General features: G+C 34.1%; 1 protein-coding gene across 10 annotated transcripts in view; it reads left to right on the forward strand.

Moving 5' to 3' along the window:
- Positions 1-20,275, forward strand: part of KDM6A (lysine demethylase 6A) — a 213,453-nt gene that overhangs the window by 145,754 nt on the left and 47,424 nt on the right. For 3 of the 10 annotated variants that reach the window (XR_007409282.1, XR_007409283.1, XM_025468784.3), the window contains exons 9-17: positions 5,440-5,533; positions 8,431-8,557; positions 13,856-13,954; positions 14,099-14,318; positions 14,878-15,012; positions 15,463-15,618; positions 16,187-16,282; positions 17,158-17,259; positions 17,922-18,317. Coding sequence is in view for 8 of the 10 variants with exons in the window: in XM_025468784.3 (XP_025324569.1) it covers positions 5,440-5,533; positions 8,431-8,557; positions 13,856-13,954; positions 14,099-14,318; positions 14,878-15,012; positions 15,463-15,618; positions 16,187-16,282; positions 17,158-17,259; positions 17,922-18,317 (1,425 nt within the window). In the remaining 2 variants the exon portion in view is untranslated. The remainder of the gene's footprint in view (positions 1-5,439; positions 5,534-8,430; positions 8,558-13,855; positions 13,955-14,098; positions 14,319-14,877; positions 15,013-15,462; positions 15,619-16,186; positions 16,283-17,157; positions 17,260-17,921; positions 18,318-20,275) is intronic. The other 7 variants (XM_025468785.3, XM_025468787.3, XM_025468786.3 and 4 more) reach the window with 7 other exon arrangements.

Raw genomic sequence — 20,275 nt, forward strand, 5'->3', positions numbered from 1 at the left:
ATAGGAAAATGAGAAAAAAGACATGAATAGACATTTCACAGAAAATATATAACAAGGCCGTTAAACATATGGAAAATCGGTCATATTCAGAAATGCAAATTGAAGCAACACTGAAATATAATTCTCACATATCAGATGGGCAAAAATTATAAGTGGCTGTGGGGAAACAGGCATTCTCTTGCACTGTGATAATACAAACTGGTACAACCCATCTGGAGCAGAATTTGGCAGTAATCTAACAAAGCTTTATATGCACTTACCCTTTGACTCAGCAACTTCACATCTAGAAGTATACCTTGAAAATATACCTCCAAAACTATGAAAATATATAGGCACAAGGATATTGACTGGAGCATTGTTTGTAATTACAAAATATTGGAAAAAACTTAAATGTCCATAGGAGAATGGTTGGATAAACTATGGTACATTCAGGTAGAGGAGTTGGATGTAGAAAAGTATGAGGAAGACATGTGGATCACTACGTGGATTGATTTCCAGAATGTACTGCTAAGTGAAAAAAAAATGCAGTGTAAAAGAGTATAATATACAACCCTTTGTGAAAGAAAATACACATGTGCAAAAGCAAAGTATGCATTTGCCATTTGTGCAGAAGTAATACTGAAATGGATAAACCAGAAACAAACGAGATTGGTTACCTACCAAGGGTTGTTGTGAATTGGGTAATAGGGATGAGAAAAAGGTGGAATTTCTTGAGTATATATTTTATATAGCTCTAACTCTTAAAACCTGGTAATGTTTCTCATATCCCAAAATTAGTTGAATAATTGGGACCACCAAGGATGTGAGTTAACCCAAAATAGAATGCAGACAGTAACAAATGAACCTAACTAATGAATAACATAAGTATAGTGAAGGGGGTGGATATGAAAAGAACTAACCTAAGTAACTTTAGAGAGTAGTATTTTGACTATAGTCTAAAGCTGGAGACAAGAACTGTAAACAAATCCTGTACTACAATTAACTTTGTCACAGTGGTATGGATTAGGAATTCTGTAACTACTTTATGTGAATGTTAAGAATTAGCAAATGTATTATGGATAATGAGAACCAGGTTTTTCACTGTCAGTACTTACAAATACGGAAAGGCAAGGCAAGACTGAACTCTGGTGTTGGATTGTAATTGGAGGTATGATTATGAATATATGTTTATTTATGAGTATGAGTAGTTGGTTAGAAATATGGGCCTCTGTGTGTGTATGTATGTGTGTGTGTTAGTATACACATAAATATATTTTCTAGCTGTGTTTGCTGGGAGAAGTTGGAGGCAATAACCCAGCCCAGCAACATTGAATATGTGAGCACCCAGATCTTTGTTTCTAAATACTATATTAAATATAAATGGAACCAGGGATTCCTGGGGGAGAAGTGGGTGAGTCTAGGGCTTAGGCAAGGAAATTACAAGATGAGCTTTAGAACATTTTGCGCCACAAAATAAAGAAGTGCTCAAAAAATGATGAGGGCGTGTGGAAAGAACACAGTCAACTTGAGGGGTTGGGGTTTCTAATCAACAAATCGGACACAAGTTTAGAAACTAAATATAATAATGAAATATAAAGTACAGAATGAATTGTTTTAGCTCATACTGAAATGAATAATTCTATATAAATCTATATAAATTCCATAAGTAAGTGAATATAAATGAATTTATTTGTATATTTCTATTTGAATTTATATTCATTTGTAAATGAATTGTTGATGCTATGGATTGTGAATATAAATGGCAAATAAATGAAAAAAGGGGACACTTTTTTCTTACTCTAGAGTTTTGATGAATGAATGAAGAATGATGAATTTTTCCTTACAAGGTGGTACTTACTAATTTCCAAGGGACATTCTTCAAAGTAACTAGCCAGTACTTTTTATGAGTATCAGGGTACTGAAAATAAACTGAGAATTTGTCCCAGGTTGGAAGAAAATAAGGAGACATGCTACCTGACCACAGTATGGAATGTCTTGGATTATATCTTGGGCCAGAAAAGGGACATTAGTTGGACAGTTGGTGAAATTGGAATAAATTATGTAGATTAGATAGTATTTTATCAATGTTAATTCTATTGGTCTTTTCATGTATTTTGAAGGTCTTTTGTTATGTCTGATGTACTAGTTCTGTATCATTATGAAATACTCTTTTATCTCTGGTAATAATCTTTGCCTTGAAGACTATTTAATCTGACCCAAATCTGCTCATGTCAATTTTCTAATGCTTAGTGTTTACATGGTGTCTTTTTCAACCTTTTATTTCAACCTTCTTGTGTGTTTATATGTAAAGTGCATCTCTTACAATATATTTTTGGCTCTTTTCTAAATCTTTTCTGGACTTGTCTTTTTTGTTTGGAATGTCTAGTCCATTATATTTAATTTGGAATGTGTAGTCCATTATATTTAATTTCTTGTTGTATCCTTTGTATTTTGGTGTTTTTCTCTGGCTGTTTTCAAAGTGTTCTTTCCATTTGGTTTTTAAGAATTTAATTATGAAGTGCCCAGGGACTTGTTTTTTTCCCTTTGTGGTTTTCTTAGTCTTTTGGATATGGGATTTGATGTCTCTCCTCAGTTCAGGAAAGCTCTCTGCCATTATATCTTTTCTGCCCCATTCTTTCTCCCTTCTTCTTGGACTCCCAACTACATGTATGATAGACTGCTACTGCCTCATTTATTTTTGGATGGCTTTATTTTTAAGTCTCCAATCTATTCAGTCTATCCAGTGATTTTTTTTTTAAATTTCAGATATTTTTCAGTTTTAGAATTTTTGTTTCTTTCCATGCTCTAATTTCTTGCCCATTCATTTATTATGATATTTTTCTTAATGTCTGTGAACATTGTTAAAATGGCTGCTTTAAAATTATTTACAAATTTCATTTTAGTAATTTCATGGATGATTTTCATTAATTCCCTTTTCTTTTGAACATAGGTGGAATCTTCCATTATCATGAATAATATATTGTGGAATGACTTTGTTGTATTTTTCTGAAGATTGATGTTTTTGTTTTGTATCAGCCAGTTAATTTTGCTCAAGTCACACTCTAAATGTGGTCACCCCTATAGTAGACAGTGGCTGAAATGTCTCTTTAGTTCTTTTAGGCTGCTGGACATCTGTTTTATTCATGCATAGTTCAGCAGTCAACAAGAGATTTAGGCAGAGTTTAATTGCAGAATTTGGTGTTTTCTTTCTTTCACTCTCCTCCCTGGGCTCTTTCTCCCCTTACTTCCAGCTCTTCTGATAGCCTCAAAATCTGTCCCCTGATTTTTCAAGCTAGTGAGATTGCTCATTTTTGAATTCTAGCCAACCAGGCACCAACTAAGGCCTGCTCTCAGGTGAAAATCCTAGTAAAAAGGGGTTACTCTTCCAGTGCCATTCACTTTCCCTAAGAGTTAGTGCCTCTGGTTTTCACCTCATTTTGGTTTCTTTCTAGGCTATCTGATAGTTGACTTTTATATTTTATCCGGAACTGAATGCTATCTGTGGAACAGCTACTCCAGCATTACCAGAGGCAAAACTTAAAACACCTTTAAAGATAAACTCATGTTGCTTTTTATATGCCATATTTAGTTGCTGCTTATTGTTCTAGTATAAACATCCATCATATTTCTTGTTCACTCCCTTGTGACTGACATAGACCTAAGTTGACCCCAGTTCCTGATACTATAAACAGTACCATTTAGAGCATTATCTGTGGAAAGGTTTCTTTGGAATCTGTGTCCCAAGAGTGAGCTTGCTGGATTGTAGCATATTTACATACCTAATTTCATGAGTGAATGCCCTTCCAGCAGGGCATGGATGTTTTCCTTCACTCACATCTCCAAAAGACTTGAATTACCCATCTTTCTTATGTTTGCCAATCTGATGGTGGTAATATCTCATTTAAACTTGCATTTTCTGATTTCTAGAGATACACACTTGTTCACATGTTTTTCACCTGTTATGTGTTGGTTTTGTGCCCATTGCTTATTTTTCTGCTGTGTGTTTTATATCACATCTTTACTTTTCCTTATGATTTGCATTGTTTTGGCCATGTCAAATAAATTCTTTACCATCTCAAGGAAATATTCTCCTACATTTTTTTCTCTCCTATACTACTGCCTATATATGATATGAGGTAGAAATCGAACTTTATGTGGATGCAATGTGATGGAACCAGTTTTTTAAATATGTTGTATTTTTTTTTTTAACACTTGTGTTTGGAAGTATGTTTTAGCATATCGTTTGAAGGAATTGAGTTGGATAATTTGGTCCTTTTCTTGTATTAATTGTCTAAATGACTTTTTGTGATCAGATTAATATTTAGGGGGGAACTAATTTTAGTGATGAGTAGAAGTTTATGTAGTAACTTCTGTTAATCCCAGTGGCCAGTTCTTTCATATCTTTCCTGTGTTGACATACTGTATTCATGTAGCTCCTTATTTGTTTCTCTGGCTCTTTGCTTATCTCATTTGATCCTTAGAACAACTCCAGATAGAAAGATTAGGTATTAACTGTTTTAATGGATGTTGAATCATAGTTTCAGTGGTTTGCCTGAGGCTCCTACATCTAGTTTTGTATTTTTCTACCTGTGTTTTTGTTGAGAAGAATTTGTTTGCTCAGGCAGCTATGGACTATTGCTGTTAATGAATAAAAGCCACTTCAATCCATTGTTCTGCTGAGTATGTTTTAAAGGTAATTTTTATGAGGTTTTCTTTTGTTGGCTTATCCCTCTTCCCCCTTCCCCTTTTTCTTGGAGGAGTTGTCTTAAGCTTTATGATTGTAGCAATAATTGGTTTCCGTCACATTAGTACTTTTGGGGGGGAAGAGGACTACAGGTAAATAGTTTCATTTAGAGATTTGCCTATGGAACCTTAGATGTTGTGAATGCTGTTACTCTATAAGTACTAGAGTTTTGGTATCTTTAAAGTCATACATATTATACATTTTTTCCGTAGGATATCTAGCAGTGTATCATTTAAACTTAGATTTTAACTCCTTTTGCACTTAGATTTTTTAAAGCGTTTTTGGTATATGCTCTGTTGCTTGGAAACTTGATGGTTATAGACAGATTAAGCACTTGAAGGTAAAATACTTCTCTAGCTTCATCGGTGTTACTAAATAAGGATGAAATTATTTGTTATTAAATAAGTTGAGATGATTATACAATTGATTTGGCAAATTCTTTAAAAGGCATATTTTAATACTTTATTGTATTGAATGTTTTACTGGCGTTACTCTGAAACATTGCCAATTATCCACAAGTGTCTAGTGTTACGGGAACAGTCAGTAATGGAATAGCACTTTTTTCTTTTAGTTGGTTGTAAGAAGTATGCTAAAGTATCAGTATTATGTAGTAAGTCTCTCTTTGTTTAGTATTAAGTAGTAGATCTTAATATATGAGCTAATTCTTTAAAGATCCCAATTTATTTTTCTTTAAATCTCTTTTTTCTGCTCTTTAGAGGAAGTATCATTCTGCAAAGGAAGCTTATGAACAACTTTTGCAGACGGAAAACCTTTCTGCACAAGTAAAGGCAACTGTCTTACAACAGTTAGGTATGTAATAGTGTACATTTAGTGTATTATAAGTATTTCTCTTTATGATTTTTACATGTCAAGGATGGCAAATACGTGGCTCATGTATTCTATTCTTTTTTCTTCTTTTACCCAGAGTTGATAGAATTAACTGAACTCAGCATATTTCCACCTTCAGCCAAGCATTGTCCATCTCATTATAGTTCTTCAGTACAGCTAGTCTTTTTAAATTCTCAGAATTATTCTCTAGTACTTAACCTATGGGTAAAGGGAGTTGAATACTTCCTTTGTGCCAAATATGCTTAGCACTGAATGAAGTTAAGTGATTTGTGTAAAATTACTTAGTGGTTGGTCAGCTTGCTTTCACAGCTCTGTCAATAATATTAACTAAAACAGTTCGTTTAAAAGTTGTGGAACATCTAACAGTAGAGTTTTGGTTTACATGTAATTCTATTCTAACGTTGAGGATGAAGAAATGTAGCCATTTAGATGTAATATGTCACTGACCAAGAGAGTGATTGAGTTCCTTATGTTTAGTTTTGTGTAGTTACTGAGTCATGTTTCTTGTAGGTGTTATTTTGGTGTCCCCCTTTCCCCCAATTTTTAGTTTATTTGTTTTTGGTCTGGGCAATAATTTATTCTTAATTTGTAACTAGTGTTGTAGGAATATGAATATTTTCACAATGTGACTATTTTTATATAATGTTAAAAATCACTTAAGCCTAGAGTTTATCACTGATCTTCATGATACTGATACATATTATATGATTAATTAATCAAAATGGACACATTGCCCTAATATAATATAAAACTTTGGATTTTAGCTTTCTTTTTAATTTAATCTCTGGTTAGAATTTTATGTGAGTTATCCATACTTTTAAAAATTATAGAAGTATTTGAATACTTTTAAAATAAGTTTACAGATCATGTTTGAGTAGTGTGAATTTGTATCTTTAAATTAAAACAAGTTTATTCCTCTCTCTTTATCCCTCCCCGACTCATGTGTGCACACTCTTTCAACTAAATAAAATCTTTAAAAAAACTTAAAACATTTGCAGTAAAGGTTTTGTGCTAGTTCTTAAGTAAAAAGAACAAAATGCCTTTAGCATAAGGCAGCTTACTCATTCAGCTAATATTTGAATATGAATGGTTTTTTTTAATTCACACTATTTATACGTTTTTATGCATTTTAGCTGCAGTGAAGAATATGTCAATAGCAAAAATGTACATACCCCTTTTAAATTTAAGAAATAGATCAAAATAGTTTTCAATTTTATCTGAATCACCTGTCCTCTTTGACATTGGCTTACCATATTCCAGAGTGTATAACTATAATAAGTTTTGAAAGGAAAAATACTTCTCCTAATTAAGTCTAACTTATGTCTGCACATCAGTTCTTCCTACTTGCTTGTCACTGCTGCTTAAGCAGCTCCTTTTAGAGCTTGTTTCTCTAGGTTCCATTCTTACTAGTAATAGGGAATAAAGGAGGAACAGATGAATAAATGTAAATGTAATGATTGACGTGTATTTCCATAAAACATAGTAACTCAATCTCCTTGAAATAATATTTTGGAAAAAATAAAAAAATAAAAAAAATAAAAAAAATAATATTTTGGAGCACAGCAACTATAATAAATGTCAGAAAATAAGGGTCCTTATTTGTTATATAAAATATGGACTATATACAAAGAACAGAGCTGATTTTATGCACTTGAATTGATCTGCAACTGAAATATAATTTGCCCAGCAAATTAAACCAAATTATTCCTGCGTGTCTTGAAGGTTTTAGAATACAGTATTTCATGATCCAATCTTTTGATTGCTTGCATCGCCCTTTCCTTTCCTTCCCCCTTTTCCCTTTCCCTTTCTCTATCCTATCAAAATTATGCATATTAAAGTGTACAACATGATGTTTTGCTATACCTATACATAGTGAAATGATTAGTATTGTCAAGCTAATCAACATGTCCATCTACTTATATAGTTTACTATTTGTTTATGTGTGGTGATACACCCAAAACCTACTCTCTCAGCAAATTTCCAGTATATATTACAATATCATTAATTACAGTCATTCTACTGTGCATTACTCTCTAGACTTATTCATCCTACATAACTATAACTTTGTACCCTTAGACCAGTATCTCCCCATTCCCCTACCTCCCCATTCCTGGTAACTACCATTCTACTATCTGCCTCTGTGTATTCAACTTTTTGAGAATCTCATATCATTGAGATTATGCACTATTTACATTTATTAAACATTTGTGGTACTCATTTTATCCCATTCTTATTTGCACCATTTCAATATACTTTTCTTAGCCTTGGGTGTGTTTTTTTTTTTTTTTTTTTTTTTTTTTTAAATGTTGAATGCTTTAGAGTTTTTATTCTAGGTAAGTTGTGAATATATGTGGCCAATGCCAGGGAGGTAGGGTTATATGTTTGTGTTGTACTCTGAGCTATCATTGATTAAATGGTCTTATATTTTCCTTGGAAATAAACACTGAGTTAATAGACTATCTTGGAGAGTCTTAAAATGTATGTAAAGTTTTACATAGAGCACTGAATAAAATTGAACATCTTTATATTCTTTGTTTCATAACTTGGAATTTTTTCAAATACCAAAATTAGAAAAGAGGAACTGTAGTTTGTAATCTACTAAATGTAATCTGCTAAGTGCTTAATATTGTTTCAGTTTCTCTGGAAATAAGTTCTTTATAGGTTTGACTCTACCTTCCTTTGAGAAACAGACTTCTTATGATCAGAATTGACAGTTCTAAATTTTGGGAATGTGTATGCTAAACTAAATAAAATTGACTGAAAAAATTTTTACTCTCAGGTGTTTTCTGCTTGGTATTCTTAAAAACTAAAGAACAATTAAGTCATTTAGGTAAATATTTTTTAATCATATACTATAGGTTGGATGCATCACACTGTAGATCTTCTGGGAGATAAAGCTACCAAGGAAAGCTATGCTATTCAGTATCTCCAAAAGTCCTTGGAAGCAGATCCTAATTCTGGCCAGTCCTGGTATTTCCTTGGAAGGTGAGACTATACTTAAGTTTTGGTTTTGTTTATTCTAGCTAAGAGATTTGAATTATGAGCTAAAATGTTTGCTTGCATTTACAGTGTATTTCTCTCTTTAAATATGTTACCACAAAGATTTTTGAAAGTTAAATAAAAGAGAACTTCTGAATGTGGTAGTTTTCTCACAGCATAATCTGGTCTACCAGGACATTTCTTATTTTGCTTGTTGGATTTTCATTTGACTTGAATTGTTGCTAGTTTTTAAAAAGTCTTATCAGATAGTAGTTCTTCATTCTAGTATTTAAATGCCTTTTCTTCTGATTTCTAGTATTTTATTTATATGTCTGTTTAACAGAACAGAACTAATTTCTTATTCTGCCTGGTGACCACCAGTAGGCAATGGGACCCTGCTCTTTGTAATTTTGAATAATGGTATATACGTTAGAATGGACATAGTTTGATTAAAAGTAGGTCTCAAATCCGTTATACTTAAAATCTCACAGTGAGAAAGTAGATACATTATTATTGGACTTATTGGAACAGTAAAGTGACATATAATGAAAATAGTTTTCTGCAAGTTTATGAACTTTTCTCTGTACTTTAAATCCCAAAATTGTGCTTACTGATTATCTGAAATCAGATATGTATATGTATTTCATAGATTTGTATACATATACATTTGTATATGTATCTGATAGATTATATTTTGGGGCCATTATTAGATTATAATTTGGTTCCTAACCGGTTTTAGTTTTTGTGGTACGGTGGAAAGATCAATGTACTAATTGCTGAGAGACTTGGATTCAAGCCTTAGGTAAGCTACTATATGTGGAATCATGGATGGTACAGTTAAACTTCTTGATGTTAAATTTCTTGATGCTTTTAACCTATTAAATAAGAGGATTATTTTAGATCATTGGTCTTAATAGGGGACTCTCTTGTCCCATAGGAGACATTTTATAATGTCTGGAGATTCTTGGTTATCACAACTATGGGGAATGCTTCAGGCATCTAGTGGGACAGCCCTCTATGACAAAAGATTATCTAACCCAAAATGTCAGTGCTGAGGTTGGGAAACCCTGGTTATAGATTATCTGTTAGATACCTTCTTACCCTAAAGGTTTCAATTTTATGATTTTTTTGCAATTATCCTATTTTAATTTGAAGCTTTTTGAGTTTGCCAAATAATCACATTACGTTTTAGTGTTTTGCATGGTTTCATTTTTCCTTTAAATTTAGTGAAGTGTGTGTGAGATGGAGTAATATTAAGATTTTTTAAAATAAAATTTTGATTAGTCATTAATAGTGTACAATAAGAGTCGGCTGGGAAAGTACCTATTGTTAGCAGAAATTTTCTAATACCTTCCAAGGTTTATAAAATCATCTAATTTGGGTTGCTCACTAGTAAAGCTGGAGAGTCCAAACTTTTTCTTTCTCTTTCACTGAAGGTATTTAGGAGTAGAAAGTGGATCTTACCATCTTTGTATATTCTCGCCTAGCAAAGTGGCTTTTCAGTAAATGTAATAAATGAACTGACAACACCATTTGCGTTTGGAGGTAGCACCATTGCTAGTGTTAATGTTGCACAGTGGGAGGCCTCATACGGTGACTGGAAAGGAGGCCAGTACTGGGAAGTAGGAGCTGCCTAGTCATCGCCTCTAGTGTTAACATTTACATATGAACATTTCTTTTAATACAGGTTAAATGATGTGTATGCCAGAAATTATTTTCCTTTTGACCTAAGATAATTAGTTTAATACAATACAGTAGTGTTGATGTCTTTTTAGTATTTTAACATCTAAAATTACTATTTTAGTAATGCTGTAATTTTCAGCTCAATGAGCAGTATTTCACAATAGGGGTTTTTTGTTTTTGTTTATTTTAGTTAACGGACTTTTTTTTTTTTCCTGACTTTACATTTTAAGCCACTGAGATGCTTTTGTTTGAATTTTTTCCAGATAAAATTTTCCAAACATACAACATGCTTTACCGATTTCTCAAATATAAAGGATACTTACCACAGTTTAATTTGTTTTGGAGTTCAAGATTATCATATTAGGTGTTCATTTTTTATCCCCAATAACCTAATTTGACAATTGTTTTAGACTTTTTTCATTAATTTTTTACTTTTTTTGACCTTTCATTGCCTTCTAATATGTTGCTTCTAATCTGTTTTGTTGTGAGAAAATTTTTATAAGTAAATATGTTTTAAAAGTTATTAAAGCTTTCAATGAAGACATCAAGTATCAGTAAATAGCTTTGGGATTTTCTAAGGTTTTTTATTACTTTTGCATTCAGGTCTGTGTTGAAGATGTCATTTGGCTTGTGTATATCCTAATACAAGGGTAATGTGATAATACTCTTATACTAGTACTAATCATTGACATTATTATCACAGAACTGTAGAATGTTAGAGCTAGAAGAGACCAGGGAGGTCACCTGCTTCACTCTGTAAATTTGTCATTTTGCAAATGTAGAAGGTGAGTTCAGAGGAGTAAAATGTGCTGTCCAAGGTCACAGTCACACATGTAACTACACCAGAATAGGAACTAGAGCCTAGGTTCACTCATTGCTTTTTCAGAGACACAAGGCTGTCTCAGGGGGACTTAGTTAAGTTTTATTAGAGGAAAAGTGGTTGGTGGTTAGATTGGGACATCTGTATTTGGGTACATTGGTTTCCTGTTTTCACTTTGTAGGAATGGAATATGGAAACATTGGTTTGGGGAATTACTGCTTATTCCTCCCAGTAGTTAGGTAAATTTGTCTATAAATCTGAGATTTGACTTTGATTTAACAATGACAAACACAACATGTTTACTACTATCTGTTAAGCATTCCCTTCCTTTGTAGTGTCTGTCCCTGTTTGGCATCATTAATGATTTCTCCTGAATTCTCCCTTCATAAAAGTTGCAGGTGCTCTCCGACACTGCCTTCTCTGCCTCAGTCACTGACATTTCATATTGCCCAAACCACAAGATTAGTGATTCCTTAAGCTTATTTTCACCTTTCCCTTGTACTGTCCTATGTTCTTAAACCCTCTCTTCTATATGGATGAGTTCTGAATCTAGGTTTCTACATTTCAAAGTATTAAATTTCAGGACCACATCCTCTATTCCTTACCTAACATTATCTGTTTTACTGTTCTTACCTCACGTCAAAGAAAGCATGTTTTGAACCTCATTCATCATCCTTTTTTAAATCGTCTCTTCTCCTTTTATTTTTGCCAGTGAGGTCATCTTTTTTTTTTTCTAAACTCTCTTTGCTTCGGATCCCTAAGTGGCTCAGAGGTTTGGCTCCTGCCTTCGGCCCAGGGCGTGATCCTGGAATCCCAGGATCGAGTCCCACATCAGGCTCTCTGCATGGAGCCTGCTTCTCCCTCTGCCTGTGTCTCTGCCTCTCTCTCTCTCTCTCTCTCTCTCTCTGTGTCTCTCATGAATAAATAAATAAAATATTTTAAAATGAATGAATAAATAAATAAACAAACAAACAAACAAACTCTCTTTGCTCAGCCTTAAATCTGTTATAACCCCCCTCTCCCCTCATGGTTATCTAATCAATCACAAAATCTTTATCTAGTCTTTTTGGTTTACTATTTCTCCTTTTCTCTTTCTTGCCACTCTCATTACTTTGACCCCAGTTTTGGGCTGTTCCAAACCAGTGAGTATAGCTGCCTTCTTTTTTACTGTCCATAATCTATTTTCCTTTCAGTTGATCCCTACACACTGTTAACAGATTAATATTCCTATAAAGTTCTTTCATGATACTATTTCCCCTGTTAGAAGAACAAAAACTTCAGGGTATCCATGGGCTGAATTTATAATGCTCTACTCTTTGTATCTGTGCTGTCTTATATACGTTAGGTTTTGCTCATACTGTTCAGACAACATTTTGAAATGCCTTCTCTCATCATTTCTGGATCAGTAGTTCCCAGACTTTTAGATTACAGGAATCAGTAACATTTCAAAGAATAATTATGAGGATCTAAATATGCTATTTGGGCACGGAAAAACATTTAAGAATTTTTGCTATTTACTCAGCCAGTTGTTTTTCAGAATAAGTTGGTTACAATATAAATACTAATTAGTTTAATGGTTTAATGGAAAATTTATGTATGTATATGTTTTTCCATTTTATTTTCATGGTCAAATTGCCACATACTAGCTAATAATAGATAATCTCTGATCTAAACGATATACATCTATACATATTCAGATTCCTTAATGTTATCCTTCCCTTTCTTCTCCTAAATCCCGTAGTGTGTATTGTGATGTCTTCTACCCTAAATTCTCAGACCAGTTATTGTCTGTGCCAGCCATAGGATGCAGCATCATGACATTTGTAATCTGTCTTGAACCCTCAACTAAATTGTAAGCTCCTTGAAGTCAGGGACTGGGTTTTTTTTTTTTTTTTTTCCTTAGTGCCAGGCATTAAGAAAATAATTTCTGTGTTTATAGTTTCAGCTGCTACTCTGTGTATCCATCTGGTACATCTGCATTAAGAAAATGACAGGTCCTTGAAACTTTTTTTTCTTAAAGATTTTATTTATTCATGAGAGACACAGAAAGAGAGGCAGAGACATAGGCAGAGGGAGAAGCAGGCTCCATGCAGGGAGCCCGATGTGGGACTCAATCCCAGGACTCTAGGATCATGCCCTGAGCCAAAGACAGACACTCAACCATTGAGCCACTCAGGAGTCCCAGGTCCTTGAAACTTTAATCATACCTTCTACCCTTACGTGTCATGAAATAATGCACTCACCTTACTATTACTGATTTTGATATTTAGCTTGATCTTAATTGCGTCTTAATATTTGTATTTTTTTAACGAATTACAGAATGATTGACCTCATGGATATTATTTAGGAAAGGAGAATTGAAATCTGATTCAGCAAGTCTTACATAGAATGTTTTTTTTGGTTTTTAACTCTGTATTTTTACTGAATGTAAGCTATATAAATAGATAAAATGATTTAAGTGGAATGGCACGTGCATGTGTATGCACGTGTGCGCTTTCAACTCAATATATTGAAGTAATATAGTCTTTAATTATTTTAATATTCATTAATGCGGTGTGCTTTAGCACTTATCAGAAAGACTATAATAAATTTTACTTAATGGTTAATTATAATGTACACCACAATTTATATATATATATATATATATACACACACACACACACACACAAACACATTCACAGAAATACGTTAGCTTATTAGGATATTTTTATTTGCTTTGATATATGTAGTCCATTATTCAGCAGATTAATCAATCAGTATTAACTGAGTTATCTGGATTTTTTTTTTCTCTCCCCTCTCAGGTGCTATTCAAGTATTGGGAAAGTTCAGGATGCCTTTATATCTTACAGGCAGTCTATTGATAAATCAGAAGCAAGTGCAGATACATGGTGTTCAATAGGGTAAGACGTCATATAAAACTAATGGTGTCATACTTGATATACACCAGTTGTATCATATGTAATGTACTTGGTAGTTCATATCACATATGAAGCTAAGTAGTTTTTCTTAGTTGACCTATTTTTTTTATTACTTTCTCTTTCTAGCGTGCTATATCAGCAGCAAAATCAGCCTATGGATGCTTTACAGGCTTATATTTGTGCTGTACAATTGGACCATGGCCATGCTGCAGCCTGGATGGACCTAGGCACACTCTACGAATCCTGCAACCAGCCTCAGGATGCCATTAAATGCTACTTAAATGCAACCAGAAGCAAAAGTTGTAGTAATACCTCTGCACTTGCAGCACGAATTAAGTATTTACAGGTAAAACTTTTAAATAGCAATTTTTTAAAGGCACATGTTTCCCCATGACACTCAGGCAGGAGGCGGGTGGCTGGAAAGTTTGTCTAGTTGTGTTTTGATGTCTATAATTTGTTTCCATATTTTGTAAACATACCATAGCTTGTAATATTATTTTACTTTTCATTTTAAGTAAGATATGCAGTATTTAAAAGATGATCTTTTGCACATTTACTGTTGATGCATATTAATTTACATAATTTTTTTCTATGTACTGTCTACATTTTTAAGTTGTCATAGCATTTTAGAAAAAAAGAACACAAACACTGTCTTTCACTCTTGCTTGGAGTTTCATGAGAAGACAGCTATGAGAACTCTGAAAACAGAGCTTAGCTTTGTTTTAATTCTCACAAAGGTTTATATTCCGGTTACCCTCTTTATACTCAGTATCTTTCTGAAACCCCAAATTAAGAATCTATTTTCTTTTAAAAACAATTAGTTATAGCATTTAGGAAGATATAGTGGACTTGCTCTTACTCAAGTAGGCTTGTGTTAAATTTGCTTTTTACATAATTTTTCCTAGGCTCAGTTGTGTAACCTTCCACAAGGTAGTCTACAGAATAAAACTAAATTACTTCCTAGTATTGAGGAGGCGTGGAGCCTACCAATCCCCGCAGAGCTTACCTCCAGGCAGGGTGCCATGAACACAGCACAGCAGGTGAGAAGTTGGGTTATGTTCTGCAGGTGCCCAGCTTTAAGGGTTCTTTTCAATCTATAGTGGTCAAGCGTATTTTACTAAGTACAGGAGGCTTTTATTAATGAAAAGCCTTTTGCTTTAATTGCAAAGGGATTCTAGATCAAAATAAAACTCCCTCTGATACGGGAAGAAATTTTGGGGTGCCAATTTAGAACCTTTGTGCATTTTCATGATTTTGAAGGAGATATCTTAAAATAATGCTACAGTGGTTTGTTTAATTTTTAAAGCAGTTTTTCAAAGGAAGGTACACATTCCTCCATTGATGAGTCATTTGATTTTGATTTTCAATAATTGCAATCAGCGATGTCCACATAGCTTTGAAAAGTATGCAGTTTGTAAAGTTTTATAATTTGAAGGAATGAACTAAGAATATATAGAACCCTATTTTTGTCTTCCTTCTGTGATTCTTAGGCATGTAAACCTCATCATCCAAATACTGAACCTGTATTAGGCCTCAGTCAAACACCAATTTCACAGCAGTCCTTGCCACTACACATGATTCCTTCTAGCCAAGTAGATGACCTGTCCAGTCCTGCCAAGAGGAAAAGAACATCTAGTCCAACAAAGGTATATGTTTTAGAGAAATAGAAAATCCCAGTCAAAAAGGAAACTCCTAACTGCCCTGTACTTGTGCAGTTTGAATATATTTTGTCCTTTATTTTAAATCTGTGGACATCAAAGAGTGAAAGGTTTGAGTTTTTCCATCCCAGATTCTTAGCATCATATTAAATATAGAAAGTAGGGATAAATTTGCATTCATCAAATCATTTTATTCATCTCCCTGCCGTTAAGATCTCAACACACTTCTCATCATCACTTTTCTCCTGACATTGAGATAAATTTATTGTTGAATCTAGTGGACAGTGTGCTATTTAGGTTAGCCATTTGGGCCATAGTTTAGGGGTGGGCCTTTTTGGGTGGCTTATTAAAGAATCAATATTTTTGTTTTAAATTTACGATCTCCCAAATTTATTATGCATGTAAAATTATCTTTAAAAGAATTTAATGTCATAACATGTTTTATATGTAAATATTCCAGTTCATAGTCATTTGGCCTTCATTAGTCATTGTTAGTAACTCTATGGATTTAACCAAATATTCTTTAATTTTTTTTTTTTTTTTAAATTTTCCTCAGAATACTTCTGATAATTGGAGTAGTGGCCATGCAGTGTCACATCCTCCAGTACAGCAACAAGCTCATTCGTGGTGTTTGACACCACAGAAATTACAGGTATGTAAGATACACTTTAGACAGATTGTTTTTCCTCTTAAAAAAAGAGTAAAAGCAGTAAACTTTAAATTTTTAAGTATTCTTCAAGTTGAATAGCAGTAAATCCAATTAATATGCACATAAGTAAAACACACTTTTAAACAGGTAGTATATTCATATGGCTCAAACTGCATCGATACGATTATAGACTGTATAAATTCTTTCAGCTCCTGCTCCTACCCACTTAGTTCTCCTTTTAACAGCCAGCTAGTGTTATTAGTTTACCTATCTTTCCTCAGATATGTCATGCATGTACAAGCAAATATGTATCCTCCTTCTTTCGTTGTTATTATTTTTCTCCTTTTTTACCTAAATGGTAGAATGCTATATGTATTCTTAACAATGTATTTTTATAGACCTTTCCATGTCAGTATGTAAAGAGCTTCTTTGTTCTTTTATAGCTACAGTATATTTCTTTATGTAGGTGTCACACCTTTATTTAAGCAGAGCACTAGTTTTGGATAGTCAGGCTATCTTCAAACTTTCCTTTTCTAAACGGTGCTACATTGAGTGTACTTGTCATGCATTTTTAAGCTTAAAGAACTTTCTGTGTAAATACTGAAAAATACTGTTTTAACGAGTAAAATTTTATGCCCATTTGTCTCAAATATCACATTATAGTAAATCTCTTTAGATGAATGTTTATTTCTTACCTTCTCAAACTTCTTAAAGGGCTTCATCCTGGGGTTGATTGCCATTGACCAGGAATCTATCTTTGGCTAGACAGCAGTTCTGAGTTGGTCTAGTCATTTCAGGACAAGGTTGCTTAGAATAGTGAGCTTGAGCTGGTTTCTTAGATATGCCTTTGACTGTATTCTCCTTTCTTCTTCTTCTAGCACTTGGAACAGCTCCGTGCAAATAGAAATAACTTAAATCCAGCACAGAAACTGATGCTGGAACAGCTGGAAAGTCAGTTTGTCTTAATGCAACAACACCAAGTGTGTATAGCATTTTTTTCCCCTAAAATTTGTTAGAATTTTGAGTATTTTTCTTGACTAAAACATCCTTTTAGAGCATGTTCATGCCCACTTCTTTCTGCCAGTATTTGGTGGAATTTAGTAATCTTACTTCTTAAACTACTAATAATGGACAGAAATTTTTAGGTAAAAACAGCTGTAAATTTAATTTTGAGCATAAGACTGGGTATTTTGTTATGTATTTACATGCTATTTTGCCTGTGTTCCAAGAGTTTATTCATATTATTGAATACTTAACAAACTATCCTAAACTGAGGTGAGATTTTTTAGGACTTGTTTAGTTTGGAGGGTCTGGCATATAAATACACTAGAATGAAAATTTGATAACCCCTGTTTTGTGCTTAAGGAAAAAGACCTATAAATTCCAAAGTTTTCATAATTTTCAGCTGCTTTCTTTTATCATTACTAAAGAGATGTTTCTCAAAACAGATTTCTGCTTTTCTGAGGAAGCTAATCTAAATATGAACAAACAAAATTTCTTGTTTCTAAAACTGTATTTTTCAACCTAGAGAAATTAAATGTTAGGGTAAAATCAGAGATTACCTGGTTATACACCTTCATATTCCAGTTCTCTACCTTATGGGCCACACTACAGCATTTATTTTTCATTTGCTTTTTCACAGATGAGACAAACAGGAGTTGCACAGGTACGATCTACTGGAATTCCTAATGGGCCAACAGCTGACTCATCACTGCCTACAAACTCAGTCTCTGGCCAGCAGCCACAGCTTGCTCTGACCAGAGTGCCTAGCGTCTCTCAGCCTGGAGTCCGCCCTGCCTGCCCTGGGCAGCCTTTGGCCAACGGACCCTTTTCTGCAGGCCATGTTCCCTGTAGCACATCAAGAACGCTGGGGAGTACAGACACTATATTGATAGGCAATAATCACATAACAGGAAGTGGAAGTAATGGAAACGTGCCTTACCTGCAGCGAAACGCACTCACTCTACCTCATAACCGCACAAACCTGACCAGCAGCGCAGAGGAGCCGTGGAAAAACCAACTATCTAACTCCACTCAGGTAATAGAAGGACTAACTGCCTTGTTGGCTCCTCACATAATAGTTGTCTTTATTTGATATTATGTATTTTGAGAGGAAAAGAAATAGAAGTTTGAAGAACTGTTTTTATAAGCATTTTACAGTACTATAATGTTATTAGCTACATTTTGACTCCCTATACACACATACACACACACACACACACACACAAATATGTTTTCTTCTCCATTATAAAATTCTCTCCCATGCACACGCACACATACACACCCACATAATCTTGGAACTTCCCCCCCCCCCCAAAAAAATAGATCATACAGTCCCCAAAAATTTACTGTTAATTTACAATGGCATAAACATTTATGTAATGCTACTTAGTTCATTTCTACATATATTACCTACTTAAGATCAGGTGCTTATGCTAAGTTTTAGATATTCACTGTGGTGGGTGAAAAAGACCATTAGAGAAGCGGTTACTATAAATTACTGTGAAGCATAACTTTGGTGAAAAGTGTTGCCAGAGTACCTAGGAAGGCACATAAACTAAGATGTTGGAGTCTCCAGAAATTAGAGAATTTGGGAGTGGGGAGAGTTGGTAAAGTGCTCCTAGAGTATAGATTATGAAGAAGGAGGGGTGAAATATGAGGCTGAGGAAGGTAGAGAAAGTTGCCTATCTGTCTCAAAGGCAAAGTGGAGCCCTTGAAGTTTTCAGAACAGAATAATGGATTTCATGAACATTATTTCTATCAAAGATACCTGCCATATTTTACTCAGTTCACTGTTAGACATATAATTTCTTAGTTTTTACTTCTAAATATTCATGCACATAGTTTCCCCTATGTTTTGGATTGTTTCCATGGAACAGGTGTTTCAAAGTAGAACTGAAGGGTCAAAGAGTAAGCATCAAAAAAAAAAAGAAAAATTTGCCAACACACATTGCCAAATTATTTGTACTTTTATTAGTCCATTTTAAGAAATATTTGACTTACTGCTAGTTAGCCTTATGTTATTGATCAAACTGAGATAATTTCCTTTTCTAAGACTTTGAAGTTTATTCTTGAGGTACTACTGTTGCTGGGACCATCCCTTCTATTATGATTAGAAGTTTAATTTATTCTTAAATGTTGAGCACGTACTATGTCCATGTCCTATTTCAGGTTCTGGGGATAAATCCACAAACACACAAAAATGTCTCAATTCATGCAAGTTAAAAAACAATAAAACAGTCTATATAGAACATTAGGTAATGATCTGATTAGTTCTCTGGAAAAGTGTATTAGAAAGAGGAGCTGGGGAGCACTAGAGATCAGTGGTAGAGGATTCACAGGAAGGTCCGGGAAGGCTTCACTGGAAGGTGACGTGAATAAAGACCTGAAGGAGTTATAGAAGTGAGCCTTGAAGGTATTTGTGATAAGAATTTTACAAGTCCAGGGAACAGCAAAGAGCAATAGGCCCTATGGTAGGGAGTGTATTTTGCATTTTTTGAGTCAAATCAAGGTGGCAAGCATGGCTGAGCCAGGCCAACAAAGGGTGAGAAGGGAGATAAATGTCCAGCTGGAAACAAGCTGGCTAAATCATGTTCAGCCTTGTAGGCCATTTTAAGGGTATTGAATTTTATTGTGTGTTACATGAGAAATTGTAGGGGAGTTTTGAGTGGAGGAATAACATGTTCTGACTTAGTTTTTAACTAGATCTTCTCTGGTGTTCTGTGGATAGACTAAAGGAGGCAAAGGTAAAAATGATATGACCGATTTGGAGATATATTGCTGTAATCCAAGATAAGAGGTGGTGGTGGCTAGATCCAGAATGGCAACAGTAGAAGCGGTCAGCTTTTGGATTCATTTGGAAGTTAGAACTGATGGGATTAGCTAATAGAGTGGGGTGTGAGAGAGGGGAGTCCAAGCTAGCCTGACTCAACTCAAGGGATGGATGAGTCTGGGTGAGATCACCATGCAGGAGGTATAGAGGGGGTAGTGAGTAGA

Source organism: Canis lupus, chromosome X (assembly GCF_003254725.2).
Source record: "Canis lupus dingo isolate Sandy chromosome X, ASM325472v2, whole genome shotgun sequence".
Lineage (NCBI taxonomy): Eukaryota > Metazoa > Chordata > Mammalia > Carnivora > Canidae > Canis > Canis lupus.